The sequence below is a fragment of the Borostomias antarcticus genome (genome assembly GCF_949987555.1).
Source record: "Borostomias antarcticus genome assembly, chromosome: 4".
In the NCBI taxonomy this organism is placed as follows: Eukaryota; Metazoa; Chordata; class Actinopteri; order Stomiiformes; family Stomiidae; genus Borostomias; species Borostomias antarcticus.
In genome coordinates, this window is record NC_140237.1 from 9221246 (window position 1) to 9234709 (window position 13464).

Below are 13464 nucleotides of genomic sequence, written 5' to 3' on the forward strand. Positions count from 1 at the left end.
GCCTTTTTTTGTTATGGCTGCTTTCGTTCCAAAGTTACATAATTTACATCTGCGCTAACAGAGACTCCACGCATCAGACCGACACCTCGCCGGACGTTTGGACAGCGGTGAGTAGGCTTTATAATACGGTACTGCCCTCTGCCTGGTCAGCCATCCGGGATTGAATATGTGTAATAAATCTGCCATCTGCGCCATCATACTTTATGTCCATGCATAATGGACATATGTGGACTTATTATTGGTGTGCATCTAGTCTGCGGTGGACTCTAATCAGATGTAATTGACTCATCTCGTGTCGTGTAGTTGTCCACCTATTACTGCCTCTTTGGTGCGCATTCCAGGTGGAGAGATTAGTGATGAGACATATGTGACAACAAGCCATATGGAAACATATAGCGTAGTCAATGAACCAAGACACACAAATTTGCTATAGTTGGGCAAGTTCTAGTATTTATTCCTATACATAGATGTTTTAACATGCCATTCTCTTTGCCCCTGGGAGCTGTGAGATAGTTTTCAGGGTGGGCTTCCCTCCCCTCTTCTTTCCTCTCCTCCTCTCCCCTCTCCTCATCTCATCTCCTCTCTACTACCCCCTAACCCTCCAAGAGGTAGAGGGTAGGTAGTACCCTAACCCTCCCATGACTGCCTCTCCAACTACTGGGACTGAGAGAAGCTGGGAGGCAGGAATAGTTTCAGATAATAGGTCTGGTGTATGTTCTGCGAGTCCCGGAGCTCTTGTGTATTTTGGTATCAAGGTTGGTTGACCAGGCGCTACTTGACCCATTACCACAGTGACCACAACATCCAGTTATCTGTTCAGTTATATCCTTCAAGGACTCCCCCAACCCCCTCCCTTTCACCTCCCTCTCTCTCTCCCTCTCTCTAGATATGAGTGCTGCTGTGGCCATGGAGGCCACCAGGAGGCGTGTCCCGGCCAGCCCTAACAGTGCAGGGTCAGAGGAGGAGGCGCAGCCTGCACGGTGGGGCAGAGCCTGGTGAGTCAACGCTGTCCTTTAACACATGAATGACTCGGCTCCACCCAGCGTCTGTGACACCTAGCGAAGCCTAACCCTAGCTGCCTATGCACAGGACCCCTCCTCCTTCTGTTCAAATGAAACCAATCTGACGTTGACACACTTCCCTTCATCGTAGACTACCTTGAAAAGTGCTTAATTCATCTCATGTGGCCAGTCATTTCAAAAGAGTCAAACTGCCCAGCTCGTGGATTTAATCAAGTGCACCTCGTCTCGAACGTTAACTCAGTAGACAGTTCTGGTTGAGGTTTGGACCACTGGAATCCCCCAGACATGTTCTTGACAGTTAGAGTGTGATTGACCACCTTATCTTCAGTCAGTAGGAACCTGGATGAGGGAGTGTGGCCGACTGATAAATGGTAAATGGACTACACTTATATAGCGCTTTTCCACCTTAGCGGCACTCAAAGCGCTTAGAAAGACAGAGTTACAGAACTCTGCTTCACAGAAAAGGGGAAATACATGCATAAACCTGACACTCACTTTCCAGAGAGAACAATCAAGTCCACCCATTTCAGCCAATATTGGAGAAGTGGATACTAAACTGTTGTCACTATTATGTAATGGGGAGATTCAAATCAGCCAGGGAGAAGAGCAGAGCACCCTGCCCCAGGTGCACTCTAGTGAGGTTAGGGAGAGATCAGGGAGCACCCTGCCCCAGGTGAACTCTAGTGGTTAGGGAGAGATCAGGGAGCACCCTGCCCCAGGTGAACTCTAGTGGTTAGGGAGAGATCAGGGAGCACCCTGCCCCAGGTGAACTCTAGTGGTTAGGGAGAGATCAGGGAGCCACAGCTTGTGGAACTGATGCTCGATAAGACCTACAGAATGATGACTGTTCACGCTCACACATTAAAAATGACAACGCTGTTATCGCAGACAACTGAACTTTGAACCTGGAATCACACCACCTCTGAGGCTCTTCATGTACTGTACTGTACATGTACTGTACCATGCAACAACTATGTCATTACCTCCTGTCCATATAGAACCATGTACCATGTTATAACCATGTAATTACCTCCAGTCCATATAGTATCATGTACCGTGTTACAACCATGTCATTACCTCCAGTCAGTAACACATGTTACAACCATGTCATTACCTCCAGTCAGTAACACATACCATGTTACAACCATGTCATTACCTCCAGTCAGTAACACATACCATGTTACAACCATGTCATTACCTCCAGTCAGTAACACATACCATGTTACAACCATGTCATTACCTCCATGCTACCAAGGAGGTGGACCGGTTCTCTCAGACTCTACCTGGCATCCTTCATCGTCTTCTACTGTTACCATATAGTAACCATGTTCTAAGCATGTTATAACCATGTAGTAAGCATGTTATAACCATGTAGTAACCGTGTTGTGATCTCTCCAGGGAGGTGGACTGGTTCTCTCTGACCAGCGTGGTCCTGCTGCTTTGCCTGGCGCCCTTCATCGTCTTCTACTTCGTCATGGCGTGCGACCAGTATCAGTGCTCCGTCAGCCAGCCAATCATAGAGATGTACAGGGGTGATGTCACTCCGCTGACAATCTGGAACCGCGCCCCTTCCTTCAGCTGGACCGCCGCCAAGATCTACACAGTTTGGGTGATCTTCCAGGTAAGGGAGGCGGAGATGAGAAGGGACGTGGGTAGGGCTGGGTATTGGTACCCGATACCTTGTAGTACTGGATCGAAACAAACTGATACCAAGTAGTATCGAAACGTCTTCAGTCAAACCAGTACTTCATTCGATCCTTTTTGTATTGAGATCTAGGAAAAAAAGACGTTGTAATATGGTCCAATCACCGCAAGTGTTCTTGAATTTAATGCGATGCGTGATTGGCCCATTACGGCAGACAGCTACAATCCGTCTGGTGAAATCGACGGCAACTGCGAGTTGTTGACACAGTTTAGCACGCTGAGGTAATGCCACCAAAACGCTCAAAGGTATGGCTATACTACACGCCTGGCGTATGGTAAAAAATAAATGCATAAAAACACGGATTTCCCCCATTACCTAGCTAGCTAGCTACAGTAGCATTAGCAACCCTACTGTAATGCATTGCTTAGTGCATTGGTTACTTAGTGGTAGTTTAAGCTTCTGTAGCAGCGTAATGTGTTTAGGCTAAAGTTATTAACTAATGTTATGCTTAATATTAAGACCCCCCAAGGCCTACTACCACCACAACCGCTACTGCTGATGTTGCCACCCCCAGCAGCAGCCCTGACACACCGTTCACATTAGCTGCAAGGTCACAGATGACTAAAAAATGTGTAGTCACTGTCAGTAGTTATATTGTAATAAATGCAGTTTGATACTCTTTGAAACACTTTCAAAATGTATTATTGTACAAAATATTTGAATGTGGGAGGATTGATGGCATTTTACACAACTGAATGCTTCCATTCACATGGTGGTTATGGAATGGAAAAAATGCAAAAAAGAAATTAAAAGTATCGATTGAAGTATTCAATTGGTATCGGTATCACTTTAAGGGTACTGGTATATGTACTGGTATCGTCATTTTTGAAATTATACCCAGCCCTAGACGTGGGAGTGGAGAGGAGAGGGCAGGGGAGGGGAGGGGAGGAGAGGAGAGGAGAGGAGGGGAGGGTAGAGAAGGGGACAGGAAGAGGGGGGTAGTGGTGAGAAGAGGGGAGGAGAGGAGGGGAGAGAAGGGGACAGGAGGAGGGGGGGTAATGGAGAGAAGAAGAGAGCGGGGGGGGGGGGGGGTAGAATAGAAGATATTCTGCCTGATGTAAACTAAGCTGAGTGCCCCCAGGGCTGAAAGTGACCCTGTATCTCCACCAGGTGGTGCTCTACATGTGTGTCCCTGACATCACACACAAGTTCCTGCCTGGCTATGTGGGCGGGGTCCAGGACGGCGCCCGCACCCCTGCAGGTGAGGACCGGTAACACGCCTGAGACCTCTAGACTAGACCAGTGGATGAAACATCCCCTGTAGCCAGAATTCAAGACCAAAGTTCATATTTTCTACTTTCTTATCTCTATTGTTTTCTACCCCCAGGTCTGATCAACCAGTATGAGATCAATGGGCTGCAGTCATGGCTGATCACTCATGCCCTCTGGTTCCTCAATGCCCACTACCTCCACTGGTTCTCCCCGACCATCATCTTCGATCACTGGATCCCGCTGCTTTGGTGCACCAACATCCTGGGATACGCCGTCGCCACATTCGCCTTCGTCAAGGCCTACCTGTTCCCCACCAACGCAGATGACTGGTGAGGAGGAAGGGGCGGCACACACACACACACACACACACACACAGTATACTGAGACGAGCAGCATTAGCCACAGTTATTCACCTACAGAGTGCTAGAGAGTAACATACAATACCATCATGCTTGTAGTTGATAAGCTCAGTCAAATATCTGTGTGTGTTATCTGTGTGTGTGTGTGTGTGTGTGTGTGTGTGTGTGTGTGTGTGTGTGTGTGTGTGTGTGTGTGTGTGTGTGTGTGTGTGTGTGTGTGTGTGTGTGTGTGTGTGTGTGTTTGTGTGTGTGTATGTTTGTCACTCTGCAGCAAATTCACCGGCAACGTCTTCTACAACTACATGATGGGCATCGAGTTCAACCCTCGCATCGGCAAGTGGTTCGACTTCAAGTTGTTCTTCAACGGCCGTCCGGGCATCGTGGCGTGGACCCTCATCAACCTGTCCTACATGGCCAAGCAGCAGGAGCTCCACGGTCATGTCACCAACTCCATGGTCCTGGTCAACCTGCTGCAGGTCAGGGTCAGACGCAGTACTCACCACCGCCACCAGGGGCCATTGTTCTCTTACCATGGCTTACATGAATTTATTTGATACTGCAGTTCTCCATTCTTCAGTATTGATGAAGTAACAGCCGTCCTGTGTGTGTGTGTGTGTGTGTGTGTGTCTGCCTGCAGAGCATCTATGTGCTAGACTTCTTCTGGAATGAGGCGTGGTACCTGAAGACCATCGACATCTGCCACGACCACTTCGGCTGGTACCTGGGCTGGGGCGACTGTGTCTGGCTGCCCTTCCTCTACACCCTACAGGTACTGGACCTGGGCTTTAACCTGGCCTTTAGCTTAACGGCTAACACAGGGCTTCAACCTGGCCTTTAGCTTAACGTCTAACACAGGGCTTTAACCTGGCCTTTATCTTAACGGCTAACACAGGGCTTTAACCTAACTTAGCTTAACGTCTAACACAGGGCTTCAACCTGGCCTTTAGCTTAACGGCTAACACAGGGCTTTAACCAGGCCTTTAGCTTATGGCTAACACAGGGCTTTAACCAGGCCTTTAGCTTAACGGCTAACACAGGGCTTTAACCAGGCCTTAAGCTTAGTCTAGGATTAGGTTTTTTAAAGGCTAAAATAGCTCTATACTCACCACCCCCACCCCACTTCCCAGGGTCTGTACCTGGTCTACCATCCCGTCCAGCTGTCCACCGTCCACGCCACCGCCGTCCTGCTCTTAGGTCTGATTGGCTACTACGTCTTCCGCTCCACCAATCACCAGAAGGACCTGTTCCGGCGAACCGAGGGGGCGTGTACCATCTGGGGGAAACGGCCCACCTTCATCGAGTGCACGTACCGCTCATCCGACGGCGGGGTGCACCACAGCAAGCTGATGACCTCCGGTTTCTGGGGCGTGGCCCGCCATATTAACTACACGGGGGACCTGATGGGCTCGCTGGCGTACTGCTTGGCGTGCGGTGGCGGCCATCTTCTTCCGTACTTCTACATCGTGTACATGAGCATCCTGCTGGTCCACCGCTGTGTCAGAGACGAGCACCGCTGCAGCAGCAAGTACGGAGCCGACTGGAAGAGATACACGGACGCAGTGCCCTGCCGCTTCCTACCCGGAATCTTCTAGAAGGAGAGGGAGTGTGTGTGTGTGTGTGTGTGTGTGTGTGTGTGTGTGTGTGTGTGTGTGTGTGTGTGTGTGTGTGTGTATCTGCGTTTTTCCATGTTTCTTTCGCCTTAACAAATCGATGTGCTGTAGTGTGTAGTGCATACTGGAGCTTTCGACATCCTGTGAGGAACTCTGCTGAAACGCTGCTTCTCCGTTAAGCTGATATTGAGCTGCATTTCCAGTAGGTCCACTAATGTGAACACAACATAAGACCTCCACTACTACAGTATCTGCTTCACACAGGCTCTGATGCCATGCATTCTGGGGAATAAGCTGCTGGTTTCATAACGGTGCCCAGCCTGATGCTAGTCACAGACGAGGAACAGTTTTTCAGAATCATAAGCTTTTTATAATGATTTTTATAATGCATCCTGATATGTTGATGTCAGAAGGGCTTATTTTACTCGAACCACCAACTGGCTCCTGGCCAAGATGCCGACTGCTTTCAAGAATAGAAAAAAGATAATAAAACACCATGAAAACCCCTGAGCTTCATAGCCTGTTTGTTGTTGCCTGATGTTTCCAGTAGGGGGCAGTCATGTACAGGCTGTAACATTACCCATAGTCTTGCATAGCAAGACCATCTCCACACTTGGGTCTGGATGGACTCATTACCATTTGGGGATAGGGGGAAGTTTCTTTAAACTAATCACCTTGAGCGGAGTGGTTGCTAGCTAGTTGTTGTTTCTCATAGTCTGGGTTGAATGTGATTGGGCCGGGATTCGGGCATCAGATCTGTCGCTACTGATTTGGCACTCAGTAATAAACAAATGACAAGGCTTATCCTCAAAACCTACATCCATTGAGTCAGACTACATTACTTATAACCTATTAACACAGATCATTGAGATGATCCCTGGTTTTTACTACAGCCCACAGTCAATACTACAGATCCCAGAGTAGTAAGGTCAAAAGTAGACTTTATTACTCTAGCTTGTAATCATACAGCTTTGAAGAACTATCTCTACCCTTGACCTTTTTTGTAACAGGACTAATATCTTTGGTACTTTAGACCGAAATCTGACCCCAGTTACTATTACTCACAAAGAATCACACAGATGTACATGATAAATAAACTCCTACTCCTCCTTCCACACACACGCACGCACACACACACACACACACACACACACACACACACGCTCAATCACCTCACCCATCCCTCTTTAGACAGACATACTTAAACAAATACTGGACTCCATGTCCTTCCCTCTTGATAAACACATTACACACACACACACACACACACACTCCGGCAGTATACACACACACGTGCACACACACGCACCACAGACTAGTTCCAGGGTAGTAATGGAGAGGAGGGGTAGGGGGGTTGAGACAGGAGGGGGTAGGAGTGAGGGGTCCGTGATAATGCCGTGTAAGCACTTGCCAAGTCCATGTGGCTGGCAGTACCTGACGCTTAGTAATGGAACCCAGATCGATTCACCACCTATTTATTCACGCTTAATGCAATGTTCAGCAAATTCTTTACATGGAATTAAATTGCCCATCATCCCCGGTTTTTGATTATTTAAGTAGTACATCAGTGAGGACTGACTGAGAGCGCCTGGAGGCAGACAGGACCGGGGGATAATGTGACCTTTCTCTGATGGAACATGAGCTGATTCAGGAACATGAGCTGATTCATGGTGGTGTCATCTCATCCTGCAAGCAAAGAGCCTCAAAGCACTATATTTACATTATCGATTATATTAGCTACTATACTCTCGTCCTCTCCTCTGCTCGTTCTTAATCCAAAGCAGGGGTTTAGGGAGAGAAAGAGGAGAGGGGAAGACAGATACAGTAGATTTAATTTTTCATTTCAAACCTTTATTTATACTCGTAAAGCACTGAGATTTCCCTCATTTACTGTGTTGACGAGTTCACACAGATACACAAATAACAACAGAACAAATACAATATACAAAATAGCGAGACAGAAAGAAAGAGAGAGGCAACAAGTGAGAGATAGAGAGAGAGAGAGCAAGAGAAAACTTTAGACGTTAAAGAGAGGAAAACATTTGGACTAGGGGCCAGCTCCCAGTCATCTCTGACTAATTTCCAGAGAAGCCAGATTGTTTTTTTGCGGAGAGGTTTTGGGGCAGAGGGAGGTAGGATAGAGATAGAGGGGGAAGCAGAGAGAGATAGAGGGGAAGCAGAGAGAGATAGAGGGGAAGCAGAGAGAGATAGAGGGGGAAGTAGAGAGGTAGAGGGGAAGCAGAGAGATAGAGGGAGGATCAGAGAGATAGAGGGAGAAGCAGAGAGGTAGAGGGGGAAGCAGAGAGAGATAGAGGGGAAGCAGAGAGAGATAGAGGGGAAGCAGAGAGAGGTAGAGGGGAAGCAGAGAGGTAGAGGGAGAAGCAGAGAGAGATAGAGGGAGAAGCAGAGAGAGATAGAGGAAGAAGCAGAGAGGTAGAGGGGAAGCAGAGAGAGATAGAGGGAGAAGCAGAGAGATAGAGGGGGAAGCAGAGAGAGGTAGAAGGGGAGGAAGAGAGAGATAGAGGGGGAAGCAGAGAGAGGTAGAGGGGAAGCAGAGAGAGGTAGAGGGAGAAGCAGAGAGGTAGAGGGGGAAGCAGAGAGAGATAGAGGGGAAGCAGAGAGAGATAGAGGGGAAGCAGAGAGAGATAGAGGGGAAGCAGAGAGAGGTAGAGGGGAAGCAGAGAGGTAGAGGGAGAAGCAGAGAGGTAGAGGGAGAAGCAGAGAGAGATAGAGGAAGAAGCAGAGAGGTAGAGGGGAAGCAGAGAGAGATAGAGGGGGAAGCAGAGAGAGATAGAGGGAGAAGCAGAGAGATAGAGGGGGAAGCAGAGAGAGGTAGAAGGGGAGGAAGAGAGAGATAGAGGGGGAAGCAGAGAGAGGTAGAGGGGAAGCAGAGAGAGGTAGAGGGAGAAGCAGAGAGGTAGAGGGGAAGCAGAGAGAGATAGAGGGGGAAGCAGAGAGGTAGAGGGGAAGCAGAGAGGTAGAGGGGAAGCAGAGAGAGATAGAGGGAGAAGCAGAGAGAGATAGAGGGAGGATCAGAGAGGTAGAGGGGAAGCAGAGAGAGATAGAGGGGAAGCAGAGAGATAGAGGGAGAAGCAGAGAGAGATAGAGGGAGAAGCAGAGAGGTAGAGGGGAAGCAGAGAGAGGTAGAGGGAGAAGCAGAGAGAGATAGAGGGAGAAGCAGAGAGAGATAGAGGGGAAGCAGAGAGGTAGAGGGGAAGCAGAGAGAGGTAGAGGGGAAGCAGAGAGGTAGAGGGAGGATCAGAGAGGTAGAGGGGAAGCAGAGAGAGGTAGAGGGGAAACAGAGAGAGGTAGAGGGGAAGCAGAGAGAGATAGAGGGGAAGCAGAGAGATAGAGGGAGGATCAGAGAGATAGAGGGAGGATCAGAGAGGTAGAGGGGAAGCAGAGAGAGATAGAGGGGAAGCAGAGGTAGAGGGAGAAGCAGAGAGAGATATAGGGAGAAGCAGAGAGGTAGAGGGGAAGCAGAGAGAGGTAGAGGGGAAGCAGAGAGAGATAGAGGGGGAAGCAGAGAGAGATAGAGGGGAAGCAGAGAGAGGTAGAGGGGAAGCAGAGAGGTAGAGGGGAAGCAGAGAGATAGAGGGAGGATCAGAGAGAGATAGAGGGGGAAGCAGAGAGAGATAGAGGGGAAGCAGAGAGAGGTAGAGGGGAAGCAGAGAGAGATAGAGGGGAAGCAGAGGTAGAGGGAGAAGCAGAGAGAGATATAGGGAGAAGCAGAGAGGTAGAGGGGAAGCAGAGAGAGGTAGAGGGGAAGCAGAGAGAGATAGAGGGAGAAGCAGAGAGATAGAGGGAGAAGCAGAGAGAGATAGAGGGAGAAGCAGAGAGGTAGAGGGGAAGCAGAGAGAGGTAGAGGGGAAGCAGAGAGAGGTAGAGGGGGAAGCAGAGAGAGGTAGAGGGGAAGCAGAGAGATAGAGGGGAAGCAGAGGTAGAAGCGAAGCAGAGAGAGGTAGAGGGGAAGCAGAGAGATAGAGGGGGAAGCAGAGAGAGGTAGAGGGAGAAGCAGAGAGGTAGAGGGAGAAGCAGAGAGAGATAGAGGGAGAAGCAGAGAGAGATAGAGGGAGGATCAGAGAGGTAGAGGGGAAGCAGAGAGAGATAGAGGGGAAGCAGAGAGATAGAGGGAGAAGCAGAGAGAGATAGAGGGAGAAGCAGAGAGGTAGAGGGGAAGCAGAGAGAGATAGAGGGGAAGCAGAGAGAGATAGAGGGGGAAGCAGAGAGAGATAGAGGGGGAAGCAGAGAGGTAGAGGGGGAAGCAGAGAGGTAGAGGGAGAAGCAGAGAGAGATAGAGGGAGAAGCAGAGAGGTAGAGGGGAAGCAGAGAGAGGTAGAGGGGAAGCAGAGAAAAGTAGAGGGAGAAGCAGAGAGAGGTAGAGGGGAAGCAGAGAGGTAGAGGGGAAGCAGAGAGAAGTAGAGGGGAAGCAGAGAGAGGTAGTGGGGAAGCAGAGAGGTAGAGGGGAAGCAGAGAGAGGTAGAGGGGAAGCAGAGAGAGGTAGTGGGGAAGCAGAGAGGTAGAGGGGAAGCAGAGAGAGGTAGAGGGGAAGCAGAGAGAGATAGAGGGGAAGCAGAGAGAGGTAGAGGGGAAGCAGAGAGGTAGAGGGGGAAGCAGAGAGATAGAGGGGTTCGAGGGGGAAGACAGGGTTTGTGTAACAGCAGAGTCAATGTCTTTCCCCCCCAGCACAGACTCAGTATGAATATAGGCTCTACAGCTCTGCACCTGCTCTCCCTCCTATCTTCTAACCAGGTCCAGTGGATGCCCCCCTGTCACCAGCAGACCACCCTGAGTCCCATAGATACCCCTGTGTCTGCTGTGGATGTCGTAGCATTTAGTTAACACACACACACGTACACACAGACATACACCAGCCCACTTCCGGCTTTAGGCCTGGACCTGGGCCCAATCCCCCTTCCCCTCACCCTAACCCGGGTCCATATCCTTATCCTATCCCCTCCCTACCCCCTGCCTCTATCTGGGCCCAGGCACATTCACGCACACACAGACACACACCAGTGTTTGCCATGTCTCTCCTATGATGTTTTTAGCCTCTCTTACTCTGAAAATGTAATTTAATGTTATTTATTGCTTTAGAAATGTTCTTAGCCGGTAGACAAACATACTCCAGGAGCTTGCTCGATCACCAGGGTCAGGGAATAATTTTTACAGCTCACTTTTCTGGCCCCTGGGTGATACTGTTTTTTTGCTTCCCTCTGGAATATGTAGAGAGTGGGTCGTATGCCCACCTCCCTTGTTCTCTGTAAAGCGCATTGTGTTGCCTCTGGGTATGAAATGCGCTATACAAATAAAGCTTTGATTGATTGATTGATATTAACCCAATTTAGAGTTATTCTCCCAAACAATGGACCCTGAAGGTTGTTTATTTGTCATACAGTGAATACACATGTACACAAGTAGGGGTCGGCAACCGATGAAATTCATCCTCTGCCCAGGACCTGCAAAGCACCGTGCCTCCCCCCTCTCTCACTCTGTTAGGGATCATCCTTTTGTTTGTCAGCGCTGAGCGCTTTAGACCAACCCAATGACCCCTGACCTCTGACCCGTGACCTAATCTACCCTGTGGGCGTGGCTTGTGATGGCGGAGGTGATGAGATCTTGACTGGACAAACTACACTAACAAACACACCCAGAAAAATGACACAGACTCTGTCTCCCTCTAGTTCTCGCTCTCTTTCACACACACACACACACACACACACACACACGCACACACACACACACACACACACACACACACACACACACACACACACCGTGACCTTCTCCTAATCGCTGCGTGGGTGGGTCTGCAGTCTAAAATAGTCCATCAGATTCTGGTGGGCGGTGGAGAGGGGCTCTGTCACTCAGAGGGGATCAGAGATGGTCAGAGGTGTGTGTGTCCACTGTGCACACACACACACACACACACACACACACACACACACAGACGAGATGCTTACAGAATTCCTGTGGTCAGAGGGTGGGGTGTGGGAGTGAGGGAGGAGGGAGGATGAGGGGTGAGTGGGCTACGTACGTAGGGGTGGGTGGGGTCGGGTTGGTTTGCACATTCACTTGCTCATTTTACATTTTACTCATCCTTGTTCTCTTCCGAGGTTCGATGTTGACACACTCATGCTACACACACACACACACACACACACACACACACACACACACACACACACACACACACACACACAACCCCCCCCCCCCCACACACAGACACACGTATAAACACATACAGTACACACATCGGAAGACAGGAGGGTGCGTTCCGGGCTGAAGCTGTGGCAGTTAACACTTGTGGTTGCCTTGGAGACAGGTGGACATGTTTGCCCCGGCATGGGTATGAGGATGGAGGGGGGAGGTTGCTGGGGTGTGGGCCATGACCAGCTGTCCAGAGGGTGGTGGGAAGTCAAGAGGGAGGAGGGGGGTACTGAGTAGCCGTGAAGCCCAGGAAAGGGCTGCCAGGCGGGGGTGAGGCCTGGCCTGGCTCGCCCTCACTCGCAGCCCTCCCTGGCATCTCACCCTGCTGCACCGGAGCCAGGAATCAGCTGGTGGGACTGAGTGTTTGTGAAAATCAATCATCATCACAGGGGTGCCAGGGTTCTAGCCAGGGTTCTGGTCCGGTCCACACTGGATCTGAACACCCTGGAGCAGAGTAGAGAGAGACAGACAGAGAGAGGGGGGGGGAGGGTGTAAAGACAGAACAGCAGTGTAAGATAGAGGGAGAGTTATCAAGCACACAGCCTCTAATGGCCTCTCTGGTCTCTCACTTCTCCATCAGGCCCTTTCACACATGGCAGGCCCTTTCACACATGGAGGGAGAGCAGAGTCTACAGCACATATGATAACAGATCATGTTCTTAACAGATTATAATGGGTCTTAACAGGTGATACTATATGATAACAACAGGTTATAACAGACGATAATAGATTATAACAGATCATCATAGATGGTAATAGATGCTAACAGGTCAGGGAGAGGACAGCTGGGTAGCCCAGAGACATACAGATTCTTCGCATCTTTATCAGTGCTGGTAAGGTGTTGGTTAGTGTGACAGCTGTATTGGTTAGTGTATTGGTTAGCAGGCTGGTTTGTATCTGTGGGCTAGCTATGCTAGCTGTGTGACTGTATGGCACAGTGCTACGCTACACTAAGCTAGCCGTGTGGCTCTGTATGGCACAGGGCTACGCTATGCTAAGCTAGCCGTGTGGCTCTGTATGGCACAGGGCTACACTATGCTAAGCTAGCCGTGTGGCTCTGTATGGCACAATGCTACGCTATGCTGGGCTAGCCGTGTGGCTCTGTGATGCTGAGGGGAGTTCTCTGTGTAGTTCGGATCTCAAGGAAACACTCCATTGATCTTTTTCTCCTTCATCCTGGCTCCCAGTGTTGACTTGACCCAGTTCTGGGCGAGGAGGGGCAGGTGTGTGAGGGGAAGTGTGGGTGTGGGGGGGGGGTGGCGGCGGGAATGAGAGAAAAAAGTGAAGCTATTGTATGAGTCTTTGGTAGAGAGGGAACTGACGTGGGTAGAGGAGGGAGAAGCAAA

The 13464-nt window shown here is 49.8% G+C and overlaps 1 protein-coding gene across 1 annotated transcript; it reads left to right on the forward strand.

The window, feature by feature from the left end:
* On the forward strand, positions 1-6401 carry dhcr7 (7-dehydrocholesterol reductase). Its single transcript, XM_084437067.1, has 8 exons — positions 1-107; positions 887-995; positions 2421-2643; positions 3838-3928; positions 4055-4268; positions 4570-4774; positions 4936-5067; positions 5426-6401. The coding sequence occupies exons 2-8, from the start codon at positions 889-891 to the stop codon at positions 5888-5890; spliced, it is 1437 nt and encodes a 478-aa protein (XP_084293193.1). The 5' UTR covers positions 1-107; positions 887-888; the 3' UTR covers positions 5891-6401.
* The last annotated feature ends 7063 nt before the right edge of the window (positions 6402-13464 follow it).

Coding starts and splice junctions, on each gene's coding strand:
- dhcr7 (XM_084437067.1), top strand. CDS start 889: ATGAGTGCTGCTGTGGCCATGGAGGCCACCAGGAGGCGTGTCCCGGCC. Junction 996..2,420: donor GCACGGTGGGGCAGAGCCTG/GTGAGTCAACGC, acceptor TGATCTCTCCAG/GGAGGTGGACTGGTTCTCTC. Junction 4,269..4,569: donor CCCACCAACGCAGATGACTG/GTGAGGAGGAAG, acceptor GTCACTCTGCAG/CAAATTCACCGGCAACGTCT.